This window comes from Anguilla anguilla, chromosome 14 (assembly GCF_013347855.1).
Source record: "Anguilla anguilla isolate fAngAng1 chromosome 14, fAngAng1.pri, whole genome shotgun sequence".
Lineage (NCBI taxonomy): Eukaryota > Metazoa > Chordata > Actinopteri > Anguilliformes > Anguillidae > Anguilla > Anguilla anguilla.
The window spans coordinates 5,424,740-5,446,753 of NC_049214.1; the positions used below are offsets into that span (position 1 = coordinate 5,424,740).

Genomic DNA, 22,014 nt, shown 5'->3' on the forward strand with positions numbered 1-22,014 from the left:
GTTTTGTTTTTGTAATACTGCGCCCGTGTCTTCACTTGGTGTCTTCGTTTTTGCCTGCATAAGTCAAAATGAATTTTTATTTTTTGGAAACCAGCCCACGGGCTTTTAATACACCACAGAAAGTGGATCTTCATAATTGCGGACTTCTCTCTGCCAAGGGTTCCCACTGTTTTCAAGAAATGATTTTCCAGGACATTTCATGTGAGGAGCACCTGTAATATACAGGGTGGGGGGGTGGGGAGTGTGGGGCTAGATTGCGATTGCAAACTGGGGCACCTGTGGTTTTAGCCTATGCAAAAAATATATATATATTTCCCAGGACGACTACTTATTTTCCAGAACATTTTGGCAATTTTCCCACTTTCCATGACTTTTCCATAACTGGAAAACTGCATTAAAAAATTCCAGGTTTTCCAGGACGCTTGGGAACCATGCCTGAACTTGTTCTAAAGCTTTTTAGAACCTATTCCCAATTTGTCTTTCCCCCCCACATTTTGGAACACCCATGGACCCTTTGGGGGTTCTGTTCTGTATCTGCAACATCTACCAATTCAAGAAAAACTTGCCAAACTGCTAGAAAACGAAATTATTTGCATTTAAAGTTATATTTAGAATGCATGGTGACTGAATCCATGCATAGGTCTTAGAAATAAGCTACAGAGTGAGCCCAATGAAAGCCTGAAGAAACACGCCTGCAGCTTGACCACATGTAGCTTATTGCTGCAATTCAATCATCATTTGCCCTAAACTCTGACTAACAATTAAAAGCAAGGATTGTTTTGTCTTCACGAACACAGCTTGGCAGGTTCAGCAACCACTAAAACAAAAAACAAAACAAAAAAAAAAAAAAAAGGCAAATGCCTTGTAGGTCAAAGTTGAGGACGAATGTTGACTGAAAGCAGGCCCTTGTTTCAAGGCACGGGCGTGAAACGTGTCGCGTGGCGGCATGGAAACAGAACGAAACCGTACACAGAGCGGGAGCTGGGCCTGCAAACACGGCGAGCTAACGCGAAAGCCGTCTAGCGCCAACACGCCCCCCGCGCTCTGCAGCCCCAGCCATCCGCGCAACGCCAGCACACGGCCGTCTGCGCAGCCGGACGGGCTGAGCATGCACTGGAGAGAGAGAAGATAAGCAACGAGATGCTTAGATCAGAACTGACACGCTGTCTAAACCCAGGTTCGATTCACTGGAATTCTCCCAAGTTCCCACAAAGGCAAAACTGTGAGCGAAGAAGGGGACAGAAAAAAAAAGAAAAAAAAAGAAAAAAAAAACCTTGTGTCAGTATGTGAAGTGGGAGCCAATAGTTTCGGCCATGTTCATTAAATGGACTGCATTTAAACAGCGCTTTTATCCAAAGCGCTTTACAATTGATGCCTCTCATTCATCCATTCACACACACACTCACACATTACCTTACATTACATTACAGGCATTTAGCAGACGCTCTTATCCAGAGCGACTTACACAACTTTTTACATAGCATTTTATATTGTATCCATATACTGAAGCAATGCAGGTTAAGTACCTTGCTCAAGGGTACAACGGCAGTGTCCTTACCCGGGAATCGAACCGGCGACCTTTCGGTTACAAGCCCAGTTCCTTACCCACTGTGCCATACTCCGTCCCACGGTGAAAGGCTGCCATGCAAGGTACCAATCAGCTCATTAGGAGCAATTAGGGGTTAGGTGCCTTGCTCAGGGACACTTCGACACGCCCAGGGCAGGGGGATCGAACCGGCAACCCTCCGACTGCCAGACAACCGCTCTTACCTACCGAGCTATGTCGCCCCCGACCAATATTAAAGCCGATCAGCGACTCCAGCAGTCCTGGAACATTGAGGGCTTTGAGAAGACCTTTTCCATGAGAAAAACACAAAGTACCCCTGACTGGTGACCTTTTAAAAAGCACTCCCCCCCCCCCGGAGCCTACTTAGAGGTCTCCCCCTGAGTCTAGACCAGGGAGTAGGCAACCCTGGTCCTGGTGTACCAGTGATCTTTCTGGTTTTCATTCCCAAGCTTGACCACAAGAGTTTGATCAACTGCTTTAAGTAGGCTTAAAGCATTATAGTATAAAGTATTATAGTATAGTATTATATTTATATTATAATATAAAGCATATTTTAGAAGCATAACCAAATGCCTGAATGGAGAAACACATCCAGCTGAACACATCCAGCACATGGCCACTGGCATTCAGTAAGGCATTACACAGTTATAGGTTTGGATGGAACAAAAACCAAGAACATCTCTGGCACTTTAGGAACAGAGTTGCTTACCTAACAGAGGTGCTCCACGCAATATGTAGCCCAGGGGTGTGCAAGGAGGGTGTTTTTGGATTTCAAATTATACCCTGAATGACTTAACTAGGCTAATCATTTATATGACCTGACATTTTGGCAGCATTTACAGTACTGCTACTACAGCACATTTGTGTGTGTGTGTGTGTGTGTGTGTGCGTGCGCGAGCGCGCGTGTGCTTGTGTGTGTTTGCTTTGTAGGCGTCAGTCTTTAACTGATTGTCACGGAGGAATGTCGTCACTGGTATCACCTGTGTCAGTGATGTAAGGGAATAGTTTTCCAAAGTTTGAAGTTTGTTCTCTTGCTTGTTTTCACTAAGTAAAATGCTGAATGAGAACCTGGCAGTAAGGGAGCTACACCAATAAAGTTGATTGACATATGCAACTAATAGAAACACAGTAAAAATTAAAAGCATAAAAAAAACTATCAGTGTGCCAACATGGCAACGGCAGATTATACTAAGATCACAAAACAACATCAACCATCTGGGACACCTTGTACTTCACAGTGCACAGTTAATCTCAAAAGGGTTAGTGTGTGTGTGTGTGTGTGTGTGTGTGTGTGCGTGTAGTGTGTGCGTTTGTGACAAATTCAAATAACTTTTGAGGACAAAATCTCCTCAGTAACAATGGGTGGACTGGTCAGGCTGATCCAGCCAATCACAGATCAGGCATAACAATTCAGGCAGAACCTGACCCCTGTGACATCACAGCTTTGCGACAATGAATCAGCATGCGGGCTCCAGACTGGCAGACAAAATTCCCTTTCCTGGTTGACAGGCGGTTCGGGGGTAGAGTTTCAGCCGGACGGACGAGGCTTGAGCAGGGCACAGTTTGTTTATTTAGGGTCCTGCCTTTCAAAAAAAAAAAAAAAAAAACAAGAGTGAGAGAGACGGAGAGAGAAAGAAAGAAAGAAAGAAAATACCCCTTTATCCTTTAGCCAAAACACGGAACAGACAGTAGTACTGTTCAGACAAAGGGCGGATTGTGGGTTTCGTGGGCCGGGGGGGGGGGGGGGGGGGGGGTTTCCTTTTCAACCGGGTCAGCAGTATTAATGGCGAGATTAAACGCGTCGGGGGAGGCACCCGCAAAGTGAAGAGTGCTTCATAAAGAGGGTTCATAAAGCCAGTGCACCCCCCACCTGCACAACACGCAGGTAGGCAAGATCGCACACACATACGTCACCACCACACACCTTCCATTACCAACAGAGACACAATCTCTCACACAAGCACGCCCCCCCCAATAGTACACACACGTACGCAGGCATGCACACAGCTACTCCCACCAGTGCGTACATGGGCGCACACAAGTTCGCACACAAACACAACATCACCGGCCTACTCCGGCCCTACTAACAAACAAGACGCCCACACACGTACATGTGTACACCTACTCCCACTGACAAACACGCAGGCATACACACCCCTACCACCATCAAAAAACACACACAGGCACACATACTGTACATACTGGTACAGCACCAACATCTACAAACACCTATTCACGGACAAGCAAGCTATAAAAAAAATTAAAAAAACACATACGCACACAATAAAAGAACACGCAAACACAAAATAAAAAAAACACACATACTGACACACAAACACAATAAAATGAGCGCACAATAAAAGAAACAGACAAACACGTCATAAAGAACTGTTGTTGGGGGAAGCTAAGGAGTGAGGAAAGGATGCAAGGGGAGAGGAGGAGTGAAAATAAGCAAACGGAGTGAGCTCTGTCTCTCTGTGTCTGTCTCTGTCTCTCTCTCTCTCTCTCTCTCTGTGTCCGTCTCTGTCTCTCTCTCTCTCCACCCCCCTCTCCCTGGCCCATCACAGAAAGCTCAAATCCACGTGCCCTCAAGTCACCTCAGGAGCATGAACGTGTCCTGCGTCTCCACCTAGCTTTACAACTGTAGCCGCCCCCCCCCCTCCATGCCGTGCACAAGTCCCCCCACCCTGATCAGGAAAAGCAAGCGATTGACAGCAGGCCTGAGACAGAGCGCCAGTGCTGCTGTGCATTCAGAGGCCCCTTTAGGACTCAAAGAGGAAGCCTGGTGGGGCTGTGACTGGGGGGTAATGCCAGCGACCCGGGTGTGCGGTGCAGGCGTGTAGCACACTGCTGTCTCACACTCACGCACTCACGCACTCACGCACTCACACACACATGCACTCACACACACTCACGAACTCACACACACGAATCCAAGTCACACACACACACTCACGCACTCTCACACACACACACACACACACACTCACTCACACACAAGAATCCAGGTCAGACATGCACACACTCACACACTCACTCACAAGAATCCAGGTCAGACATGCACACACACACACACACTCACTCACAGGAATCCAGGTGAGGTGAGTCCACTGTGTAACCAACTGCTGCAGTGTATTAAATGAATGCTCAACGTGAACAGACAATGAAGACCTGAGAGAGTGAGTCTTGCTGATCCAGGGCTGATCCAGGGCCAGCCGGTGTGGGCTCAGGCCAATACTGTAGCTGCAACACTTAATCAAGGTTTCGACTGAGGACTGACAATTAGCTGACCAGTTTATTCAGGGCATTAAATGCTGCTGAGCCAAAACAAAGGCCAGGAAGAGCGCACGCCCTTTACCTCAGGTAATACTGGAGACCCACGATCTGCTAGGTTACACAAATAAACATTAATTTGTATGGGGATTTAACGGCTTACGTTTGCGGTCACCTCTGTCGATTGGGGAGAGCGCACAGACAGTTAGCATGGTCATCTCCTGAACACGTCATGTTGCTGCTTCTTTCCACAGCGCGGTCCACAGGCTGAGCTCAAACGGACATGAGTACAGAGGACACTCTGCACAGACAGAGTACGAAAAACCCAGCAGCACACCTGCCACCGCCCCCCCCCCCCCCCCATAAGACAGCAGGGCCTTCCCCCCACCCAGACATAGCTCAGGAGGTAAGAGAGGTTGTCTGGCAGTCGGAGGGTTGCCAGTTCGATCCCCCGCCCTGGGCGTGTCGAAGTGTCCCTGAGTGAGTGTGTGTGTGTGAATGGGTGAATGAGAGGCATCATTTGTAAAGCGCTTTGGATAAAAGCGCTATATAGATGCAGTCCATTTACCATTTACCAGACAGAACAGGGGCCATATAATAAGTGGCTCTTTCCTGTGCACCTGCGTGATTTAAAAATAACAGCCGATGCTAATTACTGTGCTAATTGTGTCTGTGGAATGAAAGGCGGGAAGTCTGTCTCTGTCCCCGTCACTGGCTCCCTCCCCTTCATCTCCATGAATCCTAGCTTCGTACACTTTTTATAATGTACTGTACAGTCAGTACTGTAGATGCATGCTTTGTATTGTTCGAATGATGACATAAAATGCTTTATGTCATCATGTTTTTGTAAGCATTTTTGCAGATAGGGTTTCTATCATTCACACGTGGTTGAATAATAAAAATGAAGAATGTATCGATATAGCCAACACGTTTCTGAAGATACCTTTGTCAGGGTTACACATAATAGAGGCAAAGTGCTTACATATTAAGCAATAAAATTTAGAAAAAATTCTATTCATCAAACCAGTGCTGAGCTCAGGAAACATACATGGCCCATACATAGGAACATATACTCTTTGGAATATACACTCAGAATCACTATGGCCCCAAATGGTGGCATGCATTGGAAAGTACTATAAGTACCTAACACTTATATTTTCAGTTAATGAGGGAGCCCAAGTGGTTCTCTTATTACAGGTGGCTGAAGGGCCCCTGGTGAGCAGATATCAGTGGCACAGAAGTACAGTAACTTGATGTTTCCACATCAGGAAAAAGGGGGAAAGAATGTTCAGGAAAACAAACAAAAGGACAAAGAAAGAAAGGTGAGTGTTCCGTCTGAATTAAGCACACCTGTGCCAAGCAGCTTAGCCTAACACAGGAAGACTTGTTTTCTTTTTGGCTGAACACAAATCGATGCTGGTTTAATCTGCTAACCCCGCCAATGAAATAAAACAGCGGAAAACAGCAGCATGCACGAAGGCATCTCGCTGGAAAATGATTCGTGTGATGATGAAACGATTCTCAACACTGTCACTTTGCCTGCACATCCAATGGGAGGCTGAGCTAATGAATATCCGTGGGTGGAGAAAGGAGATACTCATCTGAAAATCTGAGACCCAGAGAAAGAGGTTTGTTGATCACACGAAGCAGATGGCAATACAGCAGCGTCAGATAAAACCTGGAACGGCTCACGCTAGCACGTTTTGGGAACGTTAATTGCATCGCCATGGATCCCTCCTGAACAGCTGAACATGAGTCCGAATGGGAAGTGTGTGTGTGTGTGTGTGTGGGGGGGGGGTCTTTGAAAGCTCCAGTTTTCCTTAAATTTTTACCAGTTTCAGCATACAAAAAAAGCAACTGTAACTGAATTATACATACTGTGTTTAACATCAAAGATGGGCCCCCCCAGAGTTTGTCCACAACCCCTTCAGCCTTCATATTTGGGATCTAGGTTCACGATGCTCCCCCACCCCCCCCCTGTGCCCAGAGAGGACATCTCTCCAGGTCCTTGATTATCAGATACCATGCTGCCACCACCTCCCTCCCTTCCCCCCCCCCCAACTTCAGGCTTCCTCGCAAACGCCACTCCTAATAGTCTCTCGAAAAAGAACAAAAACGTGCCAAAAGAAATGACAACTACAATTGATGGGTAAGTGGAAAGGACTGAAAAACATTCATGAAGAGCAATCCCCCTGCCCCACCTAAACAATGTCATAATAAGCCCATTATTCACTCAACATATTGCTGCTGACTAAATCTTTTCCCCCCCTACAAAAACATCACATTGAGATCGACATCTTATTTCCAAGGAGAGTGCTCTGAATGTTAACTTGACCCAAGCAGACTTAACTCAATTTTTCCCCTCTATATTGTTGCTTAGCTACTGCTGAATCACATGTCATGGAAGAAATTGGCAGAAAATGAGCTCTACGGTGACTTGAATGCCAAGAGAATCCTGCTAAGTGCAGCACGCTCACCAAGCCTCAACCCCAAGACGTTCCATCTCCAGAACATCCAGAAGGGGAAGCTAGAGTTTTTGAGACAGTTTCATGCAATCTGATTGATTCTAGTAAGTAATTACCAGCATCATTACAGATCCAACAATGAGGTGGACCTAATCACTGCCTCCAACTGGAGCCCCGCCTACAGAAGATCATGATGCATCAGTGGGGTGAAGAACAGTGATGTGCAATTACTGTGATGTCTAGATTTCCTTCTTTGTTGCGGTAAATTCTTCCGAAAACAAGGGGATACAATCACAAGAGGCAAAAGGGTCAGCGTGTTTACCACATCACTGCAGGCGGACCGAAAACTTCCCATCGGCGCATGAGGAACAATGAGATTCACTGTTCTACGGTCGACCAGAGACACCGGGGAACTCCGCTTGTTCAGTGCCTCCTACAGCACCACCTGCCTGACACAGGTCACTGGGAGGCAGACAGAGAGGCCTTGTACACTGTCAACCAAACTCACTTCCCTTTTCCTCCAAAAGATGGGAAAAGGCTCTTTTTGTCAGGGCTGGGAGGCAGGTGACCCAGGCTGGGGGAGGGTTGTGACCAGAGAAGGGCGGATGGCCGAGGGCTGCCAGCGATACGGGCACAGGTACCTCCGTCCCACCGGGCACCTGGCGACCCTTCCCCTCACCTGCCTCCGACTGCAATGGAGGTTACAGCAGCAACCTGAGTTCCACCGCACGATTTCCTAAACAGGATAAAACCGAGATGGCAAACGGGGGGGTGGGGGGGGGGGCGATTTGCCCTAAGTAACCCAGGGGTCAGTCAGATGAGAGGGTAGGGAAATCACACATCATGCAACAGGCCTGTTTCTCGCCAAATCTCTCATTAGGGTAGTGCCGGAGACGGTGAGGTCAGTGTCCCGAGGAATGCCTAGCATTCCTGACTCCCCTTCACAGTGTCCTCCCCCACACCCATCCCATCGCACCCCCTCCCTCCCTTTCTCCCTCTCTGTCTCGCTCCCTCTCCCCCTCCGTTCCGTCTCCAGTCCCCACACCTCCACCTCTCTCTCTCTCTCGTTCTCTCGCGCGCATATGCTGTACGGTGAACTCTGGCCTTCAGGGCTGACGGCACAGCTGCTCAAACACTGTCCCTCAGATCCCGTGAAGCCCCTCAAATAAGAAGAAAAAAAGGGAAAAGGGAGAAGAAAAAAAAAAAACAGCACACATTGTGTGTTTGTGATTACATCTGAAGAGGGGGGGGGGGGGGAAGCTGAGTAGCCAGCACTGTGGGAGGTTCTCTTCAGAAGGCTTCTCAAGGTTCCGAGTAGCCAACAGGAACAACCGGGTCGGCCCTCAATGCAGAAAAATCGTAACTGGACTGATCGGTTTTTAAATCTAGACTGCGCCGCTACACAGCCCCGAGAAATGGTGCCGCTTCTCAAAGGGGGGACTCCGTAAACGAACGGTTCCCCCCCACAGGCTGATAACGGTACCCGTCCCTTTTACCACCGGACCGCGATAAGGAGGTAATGAATGAGACTGGTGACTGGTGGAGCTGCCGCCCCTGAATGGCGCCGCTCCCTCCTCAGTAGCAGGATGGTTTCATAATTCACTCAAGAGGAGGGGGGGGGGGAACAAAATGGCAGGTATCTGCTTTACTGGCCACACCTTGTTTTTTTTTTATCTCCAGACTCCATTAGCACTTCCTTTCCTTCACACGGAGAGCACTCGAGACAAATGGAGGCGGCCGGTCGATTTCGGCCCCTGGGAGGGCTGTCTTCTCTTACATGCTGAGGCCTATATCACGGGCCTCTTCCATCCGGACAAAACTACGAGCTAATCAAGGACCGGCTAGTTCAGGTCAGACAGGGAAGAGGACCGCTTCCAGGCCCCTCTCCCCTGATTGATAGCAGCAAAGCTCTCGAAGGGAAGGTGGCCAAGACGGAGGGGAGGTTTGACTGGCCAGCAGCCAAACCGCCCTGGTGCCCTTCTCGTGCCACACTGCTGGGCGTGGGCTGGGTTAGTACCACCTGGGAAACCGGAATTAGTACTGTACAAAGATTTGGGGAAGAGACAGCAGGGGGCGCTCTTCTCTCTCAGCCACAATGAAACCCAATGCCCCAGCACAGTGATGGGGGCACTGTGCCGTAGGAGGTGCTGTCCTTCCAAAGATACATTCTGATTTACTGCACTCCGTAAAGATCCCATGGCATCCTTCAAAAGAGCAGTGGTGTAAACCACAGCGTTCTGCTCAAATTCCCACAGAACTGTCTCTCTACATTTTTTGCACTTTTTCCTGACCTTTTTCTGCTACACTGTAAAGCGTCTTTGTGACAGTTTTCAGTAAAAAAAAAAAAAAGCACTAAACAAATAAAATGTATTTGATTTGATCTGATTTACATCTGCCCACCTACTATCTTGTCTACACTCCCTTGCAATCCCTACCCACTTTTAATTCCCTAGGTCTCCACCGTTGAAGAGAACAGAGATCTTGGTTGGCTTATCTGGTAAAATAAAGGTTATACCATAGATTCTATTGACCCACCAGAAGCTCAGCTCAGTATCATTAACATTGAGCTCAAGCTCTGTGTCCCTACTGCCGAAGCCTAGCAGAGTATTTGGCGAAAGAATCCGTGGTAACACACTTCACTGCGCACCTGTGTTCCACAGGAGAATGCAGCAGTCTGGACCAGGGCCACACAGTACGGGCCAGAAGGCCCACTCCCCGACGCCCCCCCCCCCCCCCCCCCCCCCCCCACCCCCGAGCAGAAGCACCGGGGGAACACGGATCTCTTAATACTGTCACTCACCCTCCCCGTTATTTCAAGGGTAACACAGCAGAATGCATTATCTATGGGGCTTCTGGCAACAACAGCAGCAGAAAACAATCACCAGGGTCAACGTTTCTGGAGAGGGCGAAGCACTAAGATGGCTCCCCATAAAATCCACAACAGATTCCAATAATTGCGTTTCGACTTATGCTGCAAAGAAGGGATGACCAAAGCCTTGTACTGAGGGGACGCAGATAGATTCTCCCCCTGAAAAACCGATCTTGGGTCAATATTGGTCTTTTAACAGTACATGGCTAGATTAGGATTAAGGATTCGTTCAGCTGAACCCGGATCAGCTGTAAAGGGGCCAGAGAGCTACTGAAGCCCCACAGGAGGAAACGTTTGACCTTCCAGGTAAATTTCCCAGTGAGCGAATTTTGTTCAGGCCTAGGTCATGTGACACTGGGCTGCCTATCGAAACCGGGACTTCAACAAAGCCCTTCCTCAGTGAGGTGGTAGGGAAACCCCTCTGGGACGAGAAACCCCCTGTGATCTCCACCAATGCCTGGCTTACAGCTCACTGCAGTCACTAACTACACAGTGCCTTTATATTAATATGCACAATTAGCCTACATTTCTAATCATTTCCATTCGGGCTTCCTTCCAGCAGATTCCTCGCTTCCGGAATGGAGAAGCACGGGCACACCTCTCTTCCAGGCCGCATTGCCGTTCATTATGGTGCTCACTCTGCAAAGTTAACAGGGACTCTCAGTCATGATGATGCACTTTCACTCAGTCACTGCAGGAGACTGCAGTAGCACCCTCGGTGCAGTCTTCGTGGCTCACACAACACGCTCAGCCGTTACATACGGGTAGTTTAGGCAGAAGAAGGCTTCGATGACCCACACTGATAGACAGACAGAGAGATGATAACTGACTGTTACTTGCTTAGAGGACAAAACTATGAAAGCAAACGCATGAATCGTGTGCACACGCAAACACGTAATGCACGCATGCACACACAGTCACACGTGTCAGAGACTTCAAGCCTGCCAGCACTGCATCACACGGCTCAGTCAGCAAGGCTGTTTGCTGTTCAACAAACATACGGCAAAGGGATAAGAAGGTGTGCGGCTGGAATCTTCATGAGGGATTCAGCCTCTGCTTCTGCTAGCAGGAACTTGTGCTCACTCTCTCTCACACACACACACACACACACACACACACACTAACGCCATTTGAGTTTCCAATTGTTGACACTGAACCTCACCCTCTCCCCCCACCCCACCCCACCCCACCCCAGCAGACAGTCCAATTTCCTGAAATGGGAGAGCCATTAGCACACACTGGCAATGCGCTTGCTTCCTGATGCAATGCAACATTACATTAGGCAATAAAAATAAAACCCTCCCACCTGCTTCTTCTAGATGTTTCTTTTAATACTGAGCCTAAACCAGCGGAATTGATTGGGGGGGGGGGGGGGGGGGGAGGGTCAGATGTATTGAGCCAAGCGCCTGGATTCAAACCCAGGGTCTGCAATCACAATCCACCCACACACCTCCTCTCCCCATCCAAGACTGCTATCCCCCCCCCCCCCCCCCCCCCGGTTCACAATCACAATTTCAAGTGTGTTTTGATTTGTCATATCCCCCCCCCCCCCCCCCACAAGATCCACACATGATTTTCTCCTTCAGTTACTCCCAGGGTGATTCTTTGATGCACCCCTGGGCTAAACCTGACAAAAGCTGTGACCCCCCATCTCATCCAGGACACTTCACAAAATCAATTCTGTCAGTTCAGGCTCTGAACTTTATTAATACAGCAACCTGGATCTCAGGAACTGAGCTGAAGAAAGGTCACGTTATTTGCGATTAGCGGTGGATTTTGAAGTTGTCTTTTTCGATTATTTCAGAGCGCTTCAGATCCTGCCTTCAGCGATTTTGCTCACCGTCAAACGACAGCAGACGAACGAGCCGGCAGGCACAGCGAACTGGCTCTGTAACCTGAAACGACAGAGTAGCGTAATCCTGGGACGCACTGAGAGAACCCTAAAAGTGTCCGTACTTCAACAAGCAAGTACGCAACTGTGATCTCTCATGAGATGCAACTTGCGATACAAGTTCCTTCCGTTACAAACGCAGCCTTGATGTTGTGAAAGGAAGGGAAATGGACTACATCAGTGAACGCATGTACGGAGGAAGAACATACTCGTATTCTGTGCACAACCTACATGTTGTAAGATTTCATATTTACTCATTCTAAGTAAGTTTTGCATGAGCCGCTCCCATCAGCTGTGAGCCTAATGACTGAGTATCAGTTCTTTGTTGATGAAACTTTTTTTTGCATGCACTCATGCGAGTGACTCTGGACAGCAGCCTCTGCTAAATGGCTAAATGTAAAATATTCTAGAATGAACGAGCAAAGGTTAGGCCCAGGCTGATAGCCAGTCTCCGCAGCGCAGGCGACAGGCTTGCTGCTCGTCTTTCTCGTCTGCAGTACGCCTCAGGCTCAGGTCCTGCGTTGCACAAGCGCGTGTGAGCAAATACACACCACACGCCCGGGGCTGGTCATTACTGTCCTTCTGTTCTCTAACCTAAAGAGCCTTGTGTGAACAAGCCCCCACCCCTTACCCCCCTCACCCGCCCCCCCCCCACCCCGCAGTCTGCCTGCACCAGATGCTTTCTGTCAGGGGAGCAGTAACTGCACAGCTCTGCAAACGTGACTGGGAGGGTAAGCATTTTTATTATTTTTTATTATAAAAATACTTTTTTTTTAAATTATTTAAAAAATACAAAAAAAAAAAAAAAAAAGACAAGCTTCTGCATTTATCTGCTCCAGGGATCAAGTTGCCGTCGCCGTTGCGCCACCCAAAGCCCCAGAGACCGAGAGGAGAAACCCACGTGATCGACCGTCACCGCCGCAGGGAGCGATGGACGACCTCATCGGCCCGTTGAGTCCGCAAAGGACGGTTACGCTCAGGTCGCCGGATTTATGGACGTCTTCCTGCAGCTCGGCAGGGGAGTTAAACAGTCGCCCGTCTAAAATGCTTAAGTTAGGCATTCGGCGTTAATAAATCTAGGAGGCCGAAAAGGAAGTGGCTCGGGGGGGGGGGGGGGGGGTAATCCTATTAAGGCACTGGCTCCTGCAGTAACCGACAGGCCACACGGCCCGGAACCGAACCTGTACCCCACCGGTGCCGGTGCCGGTGCCAGCTGTGGTCTGAAGCCCCACAGGGCGACACAGTTAGAGAGGGCCCCACAATCTGCTCGCTAAAGCTGTACATGAAATGTCCTCCTCTGACTCATGCCTGTGCACGCTCAGCTTGTGGACTGGGGCATTAAAAAAAAAAAAAAAAAAAAAAGCAGCGGGCTTGAAGTCACGTTTCAGAGGAGAGCATGTGCCTTTTCTGCGGTGCTTCCCCCCCCACCGAAAGCCTCCACCCGCTTTTGGGCTTCTCCAGATAGGGGAGCATCAGCCACTCTGCCCCCTGCGCAAAGTTTATTCTCAGTGTGCCCTCACAGAAATGGAAGAGCTTGGAAAATATACTGAAATAAAATATATTCATTCAAAGATATTCGTGTATGCATCATGCTAAGCATTACTACGTGACCATGGATTGACTCACCGATTTGTAAAAACACAGACAGGGCCCTTAGTGTGCTAGCCACTTCCCCTTTTTATTGCCCTCCTGTAATAACCCACAAAAATGTCCTTTGTTGAAACCAAGCCAGGGTGGGGTCACACTCTGTCAGCCCAGGGCCTGATTCATCCTACCAGCAAGCTCCCCACTGCCCTCTGACCCCTGCTTGTCTTAAGGACTCTCGTCCCTGAAATTCCATTAACCTGTAACTCCCACAGCACTAAACCCTCTGCAAACACGAGAGCCCGAACCACTGTCAATCACCAGCCTGAAAGCAATACAAACACAGACACACACACACACACACACACGCTCGCGCGCACACACACACACACACACACACACACACACACACTGAATCTGGAGACCCGTGGGCCCTTGATGTTTTGATCTTGATGTTCGTGGCTCAATAGCAGTGTAAAATGAAAAGTGGGTGATCTGTCTGAATCAGGCAAATAAATAAACAAATAAATAAATAGCTCTTTGCCTCCTGATGTGCAGCAATTGATAAGAACTTCAATGGACCCCTTTAACCATTAGTAAAAAATTGTGATCAGCACCTGGGTGAATAATATACAGAAGACTGTGTGTGTGTGTGTGCGCGTGTGCGTGTGTGCGTGCGTGCGTGCGTATGTGCGCATGCATGCGTGTGTGTGTGCGCGCGAGCGTGCGTGCGTGCAGGCCAACGCATTCTCTCAGTCCATCCACGTTTTTCCCAGTCACGGACGTAGGGAACCAGGTCTGTTTAATAGCATGCTTCATTAATTATTTGCTCAAAAGCTGCTCTCATCATCCAAGGTAATTTACACACCGTACCATTCATTTTCCATTTTGCCCTCCACAGATATTCACTGAAGCTGCTTAAACGTGACACTATGCCAGAGAGAACAGCAGCCGTGTCACGACAGGTGTCCTATAGAAATCCGACCCCATGGAAAACTGACCTGAGAGTCAACTGTCTGTATGTAAAACCGACCTCAGGTTGTTTTCGTAGGACAGAAAAGTGACCCCCCCCCATGGAAAAACGACCCTTGTGTTGTTATCTAGGTATTTGGGCTTGGGGTCAAATTCCATATCATAAAAAATCATTGTAGGTTATTATGAAATTGAAAAAAAAAAAAAAAAAAAAAAAAAACATTTTATCCGTGGGGTCACTTTTCCAAGATGGAAAAAATGACCCACGATGAGTCACATTTCCATGGGAGCCACTTCTATATCTGACTTAGGGATTTAAACACAAATAATTCTGGTTACATGATACAAGCTAAGGTGTAAAACTAAGTCTGAGAGCTGTAAGTGTTTCCCACTACCGGATAATGCAGTGGTGTTCACAAATGCAAGCTCGTACATCGACATTGACTACAGACTGGGACGTCACATCACCCGCAGAGAAGCAATATAAGCATGAGCCGTGGTAACCGGGGACCTTGGTCTTTCGCTCGGTGGGCTAACTGTATCTCTTGATTTGCGCCGCGGCTGTTGTACAAATTTCGTAGCGGACCTACCTAACCCCCCCCCAATACACTTAGTCAGATTTGGCCTGTCTGAGATGTCCGCTTCTGGCCCTGAAGAATGCGGAACTGAACCCCTGGCACTTAGGAAGGATTATCTCATTTGCCCTTGCTGAGCATGATGTATCAAATAAACTACACAGGGGAAAAAAAACAGACCAGCAGCATTCCAGACTATCCAACTGTGCAAGAACCCGTACAGCCATATACATTAACTAATGCACTGAACACTACAAGTATGTACAATTACAGTATACAGAACCCCCCACCCAACAATTCAACATCACATAATTGGCCACTGCAGTCTTTCAATACATCTCTGCAGAACTAGAATATCCAGGAATATAGATTCCCAGACTGATTTTAATTTAATGGCAGCCAGGCTCCACCTTGCTCTTTAAGGATCGATTTCCCAAAGGAAATTAAGCCGGCCACGGAATGCTGCTCGCCTTGTGCAAATTTAATTGAAAGTGCTTGTCATCTGCAAAAGAAAAAGAGGGGAAAAAAAAAAAAAAAGGAAGCAACCCCAAACAAGCTGGCACATCGAGCCAGAAAAAGAAAGCGTATGGCAACGTGCACAGAAAAATCTGATTTTGATCGCATTCAAGGCTGAAGGTCCCCACGTTGCCTGGGTCTGATATGCGCACACCCTGGTTTGTTCCACCAGCTCACCCTCCCCTCACCCTTTTCATGGAAGCAGGGACAGCCATTTTCATTTTAAAAGATACTTTTTTTGTCCCCAAGCATTCTAGCAACAAGTGCATTGTCTCCCCACTCCACAAACGCCAGTAACACACAGGCTAAACATATCCTCACAAAGCAACGACAATTATGCAGTGTTTAAATTAAGCTAGCCAATCTTCAGTTACACTGTCAACCAATTTGGCTACTTTTACCCATTGAGTGCTTCTACAAGGTCACTGCTTTGCAAAAACATTCCAGAAACAAATCCCAAACGTCATGAAACTCTGGAACTTCATGCTTCCTTAAATATGTGAATTTTTCAAGACACAGGCTTTATGTTAGTTCCTTTAAGTCAATGATTGCGTGACGAGCAGACAACGTCCCCCTAGTGAAGAGAAATTAAAATGTCAACCTTTGCAATAGGCAAATATCAACCATCTTCTCTTTCCCTTTACCAAATGCTCTGAATAGACCTAACATGCAAATCTCTGGCTTAATGGTACTGGAGTAGAAGTACTTGAGTTTTTCTTTCAAGGTCTGTCCAGAGGTTTAATCTCATCTGCTTCCTCAGGCTCCCCCTAATTTCTCTGCGGGTGAAAACCGCAAATGGCAAAGCTCTCCCTCTCATTAATCACTGTTCTCCAGACCCAAACATATTAATAATAAAGGATAAACACATTTGTCTGTTTATTGGTTATGTTCAGTTGTATACCTTCGACAGAGTGTCACCAAGTGCCTGTGGAGGACATGAAATGGGTAAAGACCAATGGCTTTCTCTCATCCTGTCCTCTTGCTTTATTAATGGACCTTGAACGCTTTGTTTATCAGCTGAATAGATTACTCTCAGGTTAGCCAGGTTAGCACGTCAACACAGTGTTTTGGTCCTTAATCTTTTTTCCTATGTACTTACCAGTTTTTACTTTTCAGAAAAATCGCTGCATGAAATACCCGTTGTTTTTTTTGGTTATATGTACCAAGCTAATACAATTTTCAGACTGAGAGGAGCACAATGGTATCCTGTTAGAAAACAAACGCTGCTTTTCCACCGCATGGTAATGGCTCAGCTCGACACGACTCTACTCGCTTTTGGTACCAGGTACTTCATTTTCCACTGCAGACAGTACCCCTACCCCCATCAATGTAGCCGGTCGTCCTTGGCGACGCCGCATGAAACGCGTTGCTCTGACCAATCAGTGGTCTGCAGTGTTTTCACGTCACCTTTTGGTATCGCCTCAGCTCGCTTGGAACCTCGACGGAGGTGATACCAAAAAAGTACCAGGTACCAGGTACTATCCACAACTTTCGCCCGATGGAAAACCAAAAAAGTCGAGTAGAGTCGAGTCGAGCCGAGCCGGTACCATGCGGTGGAAAAGCGGCTCAAGTGAATATGTCACACTGCACATGGAGGCCAGTCATGGCGTTCATGTTCAAGAACAACGCCGCCGCCCCCTCTGGTCGACCTGCCCCTTTCTGCCAGCCTGTACCAGCAACATCATCTGCAGAGCTCTGGACATGGAGCTGAAGGAAGCAGTGGCTGGCTGCAAGAGTTCCAGAGAATGGGTGCGCCTACTGGTCTGTGGTCTCCAAATGTGCCCAAAACACTTGCCATCCAAAGCAGTCAGTGGCAACACAATTCAAGCATGCACCCCCCCCCCCCCCCCCCCCCCATGGTTCCATCTGTTCACACACGCATACATTCACGGAATGTCAGTGTGGCCAATAAATGTCTGCATGCACATTGGGGCCTCTGACCACAAAGGGTCATCATCATCATCATCATCATCTTCTCCTCTGTGCAAAGTGTAACATACAATGGCCAGGTTAATCAGTAATGAGAACCTTTAAAAAAAACAGCAGGGTCAGAGCTGGGGTACCTATTTTTAGTCACCTGATTAACAATTTCTCAAAAGAAAGACTGTTCTTCTGTTCCGGTCTGTCCGGCAAGCTGTGTATTCCGACATGTTTGTCTGTCTGGGTACAAGTTGAACACACGATGCTGACGTGGTGGACAGAGTATATTTGCAGCATGATGATAATTTATTGTTGGTTTCATCACTGTTTGTGTATATCATTTAACTTTATTAAATTCTCGTATGACCTTTGACCTAATAACACATGACACAAATCTGACACTTGAAACCTCCTCCAGCCAATTAGATTTCTCTCTGCGTCATCCATCCCCAACCCTTCACAGTCATGGAACAGACATCAACTCCAAGCGTGGTTTTTTCGCCCGTCGCTGAATTTGGCCATGGGCGTTGGTTTTTTTTTTCCTGTCCTGTTTACACTTAAGTTAAACTCTGATGTTGCAGCCAGATCTCCTGACTCAAAGCTACATTCAGGAGAAGCGTACAAAAGGGCCTCCTTCACCCACAGTAAACTTACAGAAGGTGTGCCTCTACACACCTCAGGGGACTTTGGTACTTGCAGTTGTTTACAGCAGGGGCTCTCAGGCTCAGTCCTAGGGGATGTTGGTTTTTAATTCCTGCCACAATTTCAGTCCCTGGTTGTAACAAGCTGCTAACCATTCATAATTAGACACATTTAAGGTCTATTCTGTGATAGTCCACCCTTTTCATGCAGCATTGCGCTAGAAACAGCTATGACTACCATGAATTAATGTCCCAGGACTTTTAATTGATCGACTAATGTTTTCATTTAAGGTGGTGTTACATGGCAAACGATTCCTCCAGAAAGAGGTTTGATTGTTTTTACGTTTATGGAATTATAGGTTACAGTTTTATGAACTTATAAGTGAAATACACAGGGAGCTGCATGACGGAGTTTGAGGAACCCTGGTTTGCCATGTCAGTTAAAAATAAGCGCATTAAAAATAAAAACTACCTTTAAAAACTTCGCACCAATACCGCTTTTGTGTCATGGTTTTGCTCATCAAAAGATCAACATGCAAATCCAGCAGTATGCACATGTACAAGATTTTAAAAATTTAAAGGTTTTTAGCATGTGGAGGGGGGAAAAACAACTGTGTAAAGACCCGGTGAAGACCACGTAGCTAAAAACGTTTGTTTGTTAATAAATCACTAGGGGAGTTGAAACTGTGCGGGTGCATTCTTACTCAATGTTTTGTTTATCCCCACAGGTTAAAACCAACGAAATATTCCACCACCGTATATTTTAGAGAATACACGATGACCAGAATTTTGCGTCGATGTCGTTGGTTGAGTTGTGTTTCTCCATGGCCTAAAAAGCTACAACCCACACAATGTGCGTATCTCAATGCAGAGTTTGTCTTCGGTCCGCTCAAACGGCCTTGTAACGTACAATACGCGTCACTTGGTTAACCTCAGTTTATTCAAGGTGGAATTCCGAGACACGGCCTGAGAACCATGCCGTGTTCACAAATGCACAGTTACGGAGGATCACTTTTTTTTTATTTTTAACTGAGGAGGCTATCTGCCGGGAAAAAAAAATGATTTAACGCAAACGGAAACCTACCGTCTCCGATCCCTTTCCACAGTACTTTTACTACCAGCCCGATTTTTAAATTATGTAGGCTACCCTGTAGAGCATTTTATTAGGCGAAAAAAAAAGAAAGAATTATTATATTGAAAAGGGTTATTATTCCGTGTTCTACCATGCTGGGGAGTTAACGGGAGGCATAATTCATCCCTCACACAGTTGGCTCGCTGGCCGCGCTCTCTCAAAACTACTCTCAGCAAGAGATGTTGTGCTACGTCAGGAAAAATCCATCACCGGCGATACTGGCGCACTATTTACAGTTTGTAAAGAAATGCCAGGACACCTTCGGATAAAAAAAAAATCCAATTACAGGGCTGTTTCCTGCCATGTTATGGCCAAACACCGGGAAACTTCGGATCTGGTTACAAGGGGTGCCACCCAGCTGCGCATCTGTAATACTGGTAGGCAATCTATGCATGGGCTGTCTCCTCAAGAAAAAGTATCGCAGCGCTCTCGCGCATCGACCACAAGTCTACCCTACTGTCGACCCTACCTAGTTTGCGGACGACCCTACGTGAAAATGCACACGGGTTCGTTTGGATAGTTTCCACGCAAACAAACAGGAAACAATAGACTCTTTGTATAACCCCATGGAAACGCGAGGAACAGGCTTTCTTACCTGTGTATAGCTACCTTCCTAACCTACATTAACCACAGGCTGCTGTTCACCCCTATTCGTTATCGTTAGGTCCCTTGGCCTAGTTTCTAACTGCCAAAGTTCTGTATCTTTTACTTAATGTTAACGATTGATAAGTGAATGGCAATTGATTTTACAAATCTTATAAATCCAATATAATCTTGCCCGTGATACATTTTAGGTTTATGTTGCGTCAAATCTCCACGGGTAATAAAGAATGAATGATGCGGTAATATTTTAAGTCTGATTAGTTACAATCCTAGTAAAACGATAACAGTTTTTCAAAACGCACACCGCCCTAGACCTATAACAATAACCCAGACAATCTGCACACCTGTTGCATTTGGGCGTGTGGTCGGTCGACTCAACGCTACGGCTGTACTGTATCACCATGCGAATATTGCAAATGGGTCGACCATAATAAACTATCTGAATACATGCACGTAAACCAGATTAAAAACAAGAAAGACGCAAAGGAAAACATAACATAGGACAACGTTATGGAATGTTTAATATCTGGGGCTATTTTAATTAATGTTGACTATTAAGAATATTATCTTACAGTCAGCATGTTACAATCAAGGGAAACCATACATCGTTAAATTAAACATAAATATATAGCATTACTGTTCACAAGAACCTCGTCAAAGATCACTAACATGATAGTAGCCTACATGTCACAAATACATTTGATCGATTTTGATTGTCACACATTATTCTATTTAATAAATAAAACGTCAAAATCCGTTTTGTTTTGTTTTTTCTGGAACCGCTCACCGAAACTGGCTAGACAAAATCCGATCTGGTGCAAAACGAAGGGCGGCATTAATAATGAGAAATATTGGGGGAGTGGACGTATTTTCCTCACCTTTGTATTGCAGGGGGGTTCCACTTGTGATCTTAACCATTCCCGAAATGGATTCGCCCGGACTGTAGACCACTTTGTTGTTGGTGAAGGTGATTTCGAATTCCTGCAGCTTCCCCATGTTGCCTGGTATGTCCAACACAACGAAATGCCAAGCAGCCTAAAAAACCCACGGCGTATCCTTCGCTAGTGGAAGCGAAGCGGCGCTATAACGTCGTCCCACCTGCAGCACGCTCTCTCTGTGACCGTCCACTTCTCCGCGCCCGGGGCGATGACGTCATCGTAAATGCTGGCTAGAGAGTCCCTCCCTCCTTTCTTTCTTTCTTTCTTTCCTTCCTCGTTACATCCGAGCCCCAATCTTCAAGCAGGGCTTATTTCAAATTTTTATTTCACCGGCATTGTGTGGGTCCATCGCTTAAGTAATTGTTTGCAAACATCAATAAAAAAATATGTCATTTTGTGAATACCACGATTACAATGGGAGAGAGACACAAAGACCTGGAGATTAATTAATGGAAGAGGAACCGCAACAAGTGTGGAAAGTTCTGACGCTGCCACCTGCTGTCGGTTCTGTTTAAAACATTAAATTATAGCATAAGAAATAGCGGAGCCCCAACAATAGCCAGCCCATTACTGTTGTCCGCGCAACGTACGAAAAAGGTATTAGTCAAGACATCCATAATGCATGCATACATTTCCTTTATGACCCATTTGTGCCTTCTGATAAAGTCAATATTTGTCTTGCGCTTGGCATCTCCGAGATCTGTGGTTACAACCACGGACCTGGAATACCCATGTGTATGCTGGTTTTCGTTCCAACCGCAATTGAAATCCCAGAATTTTAACAAGTTGCTATTTTTTCTTAATTAGATGCGTTTCATGTTTAGAGGCATCACTTGCCCTCTTAAACGACATTATGTCAGAAATAGCTATGAAGAATAAAAATCTCATGTTCAAATTGTGCTACATTGCAAGAAATTCCATTGAAAGGTTAATTATTTTTAACTGATGGCATTAAAGACGGACGTGAATCAATGGGCTTCAAATTGGTTAAGGTGTGGACACCTGGGCACTAACTCTAATCATCTAGAAGTTAATGAAGAATTCAAAGACAAGACAAATAATAACGAG

General features: G+C 46.7%; 1 protein-coding gene across 1 annotated transcript in view; it reads right to left on the minus strand.

Moving 5' to 3' along the window:
• Positions 1 to 21,308, minus strand: part of arrdc1b (arrestin domain containing 1b) — a 42,879-nt gene extending 21,571 nt beyond the window's left edge. Inside the window, 1 exon segment of the mRNA XM_035392311.1 lies at positions 20,887 to 21,308. Coding sequence (XP_035248202.1) covers positions 20,887 to 21,004 — 118 coding nt within the window. The 5' untranslated portion in view covers positions 21,005 to 21,308.
• Positions 21,309 to 22,014: the final 706 nt, after the last annotated feature.